Source organism: Chinchilla lanigera, unplaced genomic scaffold (genome assembly GCF_000276665.1).
Source record: "Chinchilla lanigera isolate Chin_1 unplaced genomic scaffold, ChiLan1.0 scaffold00094, whole genome shotgun sequence".
NCBI classification, from domain to species: Eukaryota; Metazoa; Chordata; class Mammalia; order Rodentia; family Chinchillidae; genus Chinchilla; species Chinchilla lanigera.
In genome coordinates this window covers 4,747,696-4,754,276 of record NW_004955495.1, presented here as the reverse complement: position 1 = coordinate 4,754,276, position 6,581 = coordinate 4,747,696, and the positions used below count along the sequence as shown (strand labels likewise).

The following is a 6,581-nucleotide window of genomic DNA, read 5'->3' as shown; positions in this document are numbered from 1 at the left end:
CCGTCAGTGACATCTGGATGGGGTCAGGGAAGGGGGTACACGGGAGCCAGGGGGAGGGGACCCTGCAGAGGGAGAAAAATGCCAGGAGGGAGAAGAATCGGAGAAAAGCACTATCCTAGATCCGTGACGCTCATATATATATATCTGTATATATATATATATAGATATAGATATCTGTATATAGATAGATTTTCTTTTTTTGTGTTTTTTTGGGGGGTGGGTGGTTAGCTCTCTCTCGCTCTCTCGTTCTCTCTCTGTCTGTCTCGGGTTTCTGTTTTTGGTTTTTAGGCGAGTCCGGCTGTGAAGTTACCGTCGGCGGTGGCCCCGGGGCCACCTCCGCTGTCATCTCCACCAGCGGTGCCCGCTACATTCAAGCGGCCCGAGGAGCCGTCGGGGCTGGTGGCCTCCTCGTCCTCCTCTTGGTCCTTAAAGTGCTTCTCCTGGCCGTTGCGCCGGGCAGTGGCGGCGGCGGCGGCGGTGGCGGCGACATCGGGGGAGCCAGGGGGCGCGGAGGTGGGGGCGCCTGGGGGCGGCACGCCGGGTCCCACCGTGGGGTCGGGGGCCCCTCCCCGGACACGGGGCTTGCGGCCTCGGCGGGAAGGGACCCCGTTGCAACCGTCCTTCTTGAGGTGCCTGTGCAGGTGGTCGGAGCGCACGAAGGTCTTGCAGCAGCTGTCGCACTGGTAGGGCCTCAGGCCGGTGTGCACGCGCATGTGGTTCTTCAGGTCGTAGTTGTGCGCGAAGGCGGCGCCGCACTGCTGGCACAGGTAGGGCTTCTCGCCCGTGTGCTTCCGCATGTGCACCTTCAGCTTGTCCTGCCTGCGGGACGGACGGTGGGACGCACGGTCAGCACCCAGCCTGGGACCCCTGTTGTCCTGGCCACCCAGGGACGCCCCACTTCTGAGGGCAGCGGGAGCCCTGTGTGGGCCCCGGGCAGACGCTACACCTCTCTGAACCACCTTCTCCTTGATGCTCTGGAGGCGAGAACAAGGAGCCTCTGCCATGCATGGGGTAGGATCTGTTCTGCTGACACATCGGTGTTCTACCACTGAGCTACACCCCAGCCCTTTTTCTCCTACTGTTATTTTTGCAGGCATGGTGGTGCACATCTGTAATCTCAGCACTAGGGAGGCTAAGGCGGGAGGACAGAAATTTCACAGTCAGCCTGGGCAACTTCTCAAAGAAACCAACAACAACAAACACCCCCCTCAAAAAAAAAATTGGAAGGCTAGAACCCAGGGCCTCCCACCTACACGCTAGCAAGTCCTCACCATTGACTTACCACCCCAGGCCTTCTTACTGTTTAATTTGGGACAGGATCTTGCTAAATCTGAAAGTTGCCCAGGTTGGGCTCAAATGTGCAACTCTCCTGCTTCAGTCTCCTGAGCTGCTGTGGTGACAGCCATGTGTCCCTGAGCCCTGTTCTGAGTGCTGAAAATACTAGAGGAAACAGAGCAAGCAAAGGCCCTGGCCCTTCGGTACAGCCAGTGACAGATGGGGTGACCAAATATTCTGGTTTTAGCGCTCAAAGTTCTTTTTTTTTGGTCTTTTTGAGACAAGGTCTCGCTATGCAGTTCAGGCTGGCCTTGAGCTCACTTTGTAGCCCAGGCTGGTCTCAAATTCGCGACGACCCTCCTGCCTCAGCCTCTCGAGTGCTGGGATTACAGGCGTGCGCCACTGCGCCTGGCCAGCACTGAAAGTTCTGTAACCCCAAAAACCCTTTAGTCTTGGGGCAAGTGGTCACCTCAACCACTGCGTCCCCACCCCAGGGCAACGGGGCCCTGGCAACCCTCCCCATCCCGGCTGGTTCAACCTGCCCATCCTGGCTGCTTGGCTTGGTGGCCCCAACAGACTTGGATATAGCCTGCTCCAGGGCCTTCGGATGTGCTGTCCACAGACATGTCCTCCAAGTCCTTGCTGCAAGTCCGGGGCCAATGTCACCGCCTTGGCCCCACACTCCATGGCCACCTGACACTTCCTGCCATCTTACCCCATAGGGAACAGCACGGATCAGGCTCAGCCAGAGGCCTTTAGCCCACAAACCTGCTCGCTGTATCAGCCCTGGGGGGACCAAGGCCCAGGCTAGGGTCCGGCCTTCTACAGTGGCCGCTGGTCACACACGGTCCCCAAGCCCTCCAAGCTGAGAGCTGCTGGAATTACTAAAGGCACCCTGGACTAAAGAGTTTTAGCCAGGCACGGTGTGGCACACAGCTATAATCCTAGCATTCGGGAGGCTGAGGCAGGAAGAACTGCTGCCAGTTTGAGGTCAGCCTGGGTTACAGAGTAAGCTCAAAGCCAGCCTGGAAAGTATAGTGAGACCCTGTCTCAAAAAAACAAAAACAAAAACAAAAACAAAAACAACCCAACCTCCCCAAAAGCCTTTAATATGCAAGCTAACATAAAACAGTACAGTAATACTTCTGTATACTGATCAGTGAAACGGATCAATTCAGCTTTACACAATATGACAAAGAACTACTTTTGCCTGTTCTCTTTTTTCCCTTTCATGTGGCTGCTAGAAAATCTGAAGTGATGTAGGTAGGCAGCATCTTGAACTCCTACTGCATGGCACTGCTCTACACTGATGGAGCAGCCTGGGATCCACAGGCCAGGAGCGGCGACCGGGTCTCAGGAGCCCTGCCTGGCACCTGACTCGCCCCCTGCTGCTGACCCCCATGCCTGGCATCAGAGGCGCTCCGAGATTTTCCCTTCCGACACCCAGCAGACACAGTTTCTGTAGTGCAAATGCTGACAAACTCCTATTCAACCCTCAAGGGCTCACTGCACTGCTCTGCCTTTACCATCCCCCAAAGATGCCGTTCCTGCCCTAGGCTCCTGCAGCCCCAGGTCCCTCCTTCTGGCACTGACATCCCTATGTGCTCCAAGCCTTCCAGGGCTCTCTGAAGCTCTCTGCACCCTGACTCCTGCCCTCTCCACAGTGCTGGAGCCCTGCTTGAGCTAACAGAACTTGGTCTACAACAAACTCCTCACTGAACAGCTCTGGGGCATCTGGCTGCTTCCTCTGACTTCAACAAAGCCCTCTGGAAGGGCCTCCGAGGTGCTCGGCCCAGGCCCGAGCCAGACGGCCCAGCGCGGGCTACACTTCCCTCTTGCTGTACGGCGCTCTCCTGGCAGAAGTTGGGCGGCCCAGAGAGGGGAAATGACCTGCCCAGGGCTGCACAGCGGGCCAGGGGCCACACAGAGGCGGGGTGGGGGTGGAGGCAGCGTGTTTCGTCACCCCGAGCCCCGGCCGGGTAATTATAGCCCCGGCTGCCACAGGCCCTGCTTACTCAACGCTCTGCCTAGTGTGACTCAGAGGGGCCCCTGGGCTCCTGGGCCTGCAGGAGGGTGGGGGTGGGAGGCCCCAAAGGGGGCGCAAAGAGGAAGCAAGTGGGGGCCTGAGGAGAAACAGCCCTGCTGAGAGCTCCGTGTGCCTCAGTTTCCCTGACTGGCAGGCGGGATCAGCCCCAGGTTGGGGCTGGGTGGGCGTGGCCAAATTCAGGCTAAATCACAGTGAAACCAGGATGGGCCTGCAGTCCCGGCAGCAGGTGGAGGGCAGGCCAGGCCAGGCCCACTGCACAGCACCCCACGGCCACGCTGTCCCCTTCTGAGCTTACTTACAGGTCACCTGGGGACTCCTACCTGGAAGGGGAGACTCCCAAGACCTCTAGCACCCCAAACTCACACAGCAGACTGTCCGCCACTTGGCTCTGCCCTTTGCCCCCACCTGGCACCCCTGGGTGCTGGAGCCCAACCATGCCTTCCTCGCCCAGCTGCTGGGGAGGGGGTCAAGCCCTGGTTCCTGTCCTGTGGGGTGGGGCCAGGAAGCTGGGACAATGGCCTCTTTCTTCAGCCTTGAGAGGCGTGGCTGGGGAACCCCAGCGCAGCCAGGCTGGGGGCAGGGGGTGACGCTGAGTCACCCAGCCTGGCTGGGTCCCTGCTGCCAGCCCCCCACCCCCACCGGGCTGGCCCGCCCTCGGTCCACATGGGCCAGCCACCCAGCCACCTCTGGACTCCTAAGACCCAATTGGAAACCACTGGCCTGACCTTGAACTCTTCCAGCTCAGGGACCAAGCCCCATGACTCCTGCCTGGGCCCTTCCACCTCCACTGGCTGCAGCCCCAAGCTGAACCGGCCTCAGGGCCTTTGCACAGGCTGCTGCCAGCCCAGAACAATTTTCCCACAGTTCCTTCCAGACTCAACTCAATTCTCTCCACCAGCACTCCCTCCCTTGGTAGCCTACAGGGCTTTGGGCCTGTCTGTCCACTGTTGTGTCCTTCAGTGCTCGGAACAGAGCCCAGCACACAGTGGGTGCTTAAGAAATGCTGACCAGCTGGGCATGGTGGCGCAAGCCTGTAATCCCAGCACTCCGGATGTTGAGGCAGGAGGATCGTTGGGAGTTTGAGACCAGCCTGGGCTACAAAGTGAGCTCAAGGCCAGCCTCAACTGCATAGCAAGACCCTATCTCAAAAAAGACCAAAAAAAAAAAAAAAAAGACCAAAACAGAAAAAATGCCGACCAAACCAGGCATGGTGACACACATCTGTCATCCCAGCACTTTGGGAGGCTGAGGCAGGAGGATCACAGTTCAAACCCAGCCTGGTAAGACCCTGTCTCAAAATAAAAAATAAAGAGCTGAGGATGAAATAAATATATAAATAAATAAACACTGACCAAATGAAGCCAATGACCCCTTCTCAACCAAAATTCTCTATAACAGGGTTTCTCCTCCCATAGCAAAGAAAGCTAAGAATTTCTCCTTCAACACAGGTAACTCTCTGACAACAGAAGGCCGACTCTCCACCCCATCTCTGGTAGGTTCTTCACACCTCTTCACACCTCATACACTGTGGGGGTTTTTTCTGTACTGGGGACCAAATCCAGGCCCTTGCACTGAGTAACATCCTCCTGCCTCAGCCTCCCAGAGTGCTAGGATCATAGGTACACACTACCGTGCCCGGCCATACTGTTTCTGATGTGGTCATTCCTTCCATGCCTGAGCCGTCACTGCCCTTGCCCCTGCCAGGGCGGCCCACTCACGAGGACAAGAACGGTTTGAGAGAGGTGCAGCGGGGACTCCGGGGCTTACCTGGTGAAGCGGACCTTGCAGATGTTACACTCGTAGGGCTTCTCGCCGGTGTGCGTGCGGATGTGGCGCGGCAGCTTGCCAGCGCCCTGGATGACCTTCTCACAGATGGGGCACTTCTGGAAGGCCTTGGCTCGGATCTTCTTCTCACCCTTCTGCGACCACGCTGGGTACACGTCACCCTCGTGGGCGCCGCTGAAGTACTTCAGATAGTAGTCCATGACGCCCTTGTCGTCAGCCCGCGACTCCTCGTCACTGTCCCCGCCCGCCAAGGCCCCCGCCCGGCCCACCGACGACATCATCTGCTGCAGCAGCGTGCTGGCCGCCAGTCCGTCCACATCACCAGCATCCCCGTCCTCGCCCTCCGCGGTGCCTGACAGGAAACCCGGTGAGTCCCCAGGCTCAGGCGCCGCCTCTGAGAGCGAAGCCGCCTCCTCTTCGCCGGCGCGGCCGTAGTGGCCGTTCTGCGTGGCAGCCGGCGGGGCCACAGGTGGCTGGAAGAGGCCGCCTGCAGTGGCAGTGGCCGGAGCATCCTCATCCTGCTCTGGCCACAGACCCGGGTTGCTGTCGCCTTCATCGCCATCACCCGCTGGGGGCCGATCGGCCGGGGGGCCTGGCCCATAGAAGTCCAAGCCATTGCAATCTCCCGCGGCCACAGCAGCCACAGCAGCCGCCACGGCCTCTTTGGTGGCATCTAGGTCATCATCGGACGCCCCGAAGGCAGACCATGGGAAGTTGGCGGCGGCGGCGGCAGGCAGGCTGTTCATAGGGTTGCTCTGGAAGAACTCCAGGTACTCCTTGGCGCGCAGCAGGTTGCGCTGGTCCACCTGGTCCACGAGGTCGAGCTGGCCTGCGTCGCCCCCTGCGTCAGCCGCTAGGATCTGCCGGTCCAGGAGGTCGGCGCACACGTGGCTCACGGCCGGGATCTCAAGCAGGCGTGCGGCGCTGAGGATGTCGCCCACGTTGGCCGTGCTCACCGTCAGCGTGGCGGTGTAGGCGAAGTCCATGAGCGCGGTGAGCGCTTCGGCGCTCACGAAGTCGATCTCGTACACGTTCTGCTGGTCCACCACGGCGCCCGACGTGAACAGCTTCTTGAAGTACTGGCTGCAGGCAGCCAGCACCGAGCGGTGCGTGGGGAACTCGCGGCCCTCCACCAGGATCACCACGTCGCACAGCAGCCCCTGCGTCCGCTGCTCGTTCAGCCCGCTCAGGATGTCACTGCTGTGGTCGGGGAACGGGATCCCGATGGGGCCGTCCACGCCGCCGGCCATCTTCCGCGCCGAGACCTGTGGGGCGTGGAAAGAGGAACACTGTCGGTGAGCATGGTGGTCCTGTGCCCAGGACCCCAGGGAGGGAACAGCTGATCTCACGGCTGGCCTTGGTTTCCCCAGCTGTACACAGTGGCGTTCACACTCCGTTTCCTCCAGCCTCAGTTTACCAGCTGTGCACAAGAATGCTCAAGTGCCTTAATCTTTTTTTTTTTTTTTTTGAGACA

General features: G+C 59.4%; 1 protein-coding gene across 1 annotated transcript; it reads right to left on the bottom strand.

Annotated features, from left to right (window-relative positions):
* Nucleotides 1-210: 210 nt before the first annotated feature.
* Nucleotides 211-6,372, bottom strand: Zbtb7a (zinc finger and BTB domain containing 7A; the record flags this gene model as incomplete). Its single annotated transcript, XM_013505228.1, is given in 2 exon segments — nt 211-819; nt 5,090-6,372. Coding segments are annotated over 2 exon segments (1,803 nt in total). The 3' UTR covers nt 211-284.
* Nucleotides 6,373-6,581: the final 209 nt, after the last annotated feature.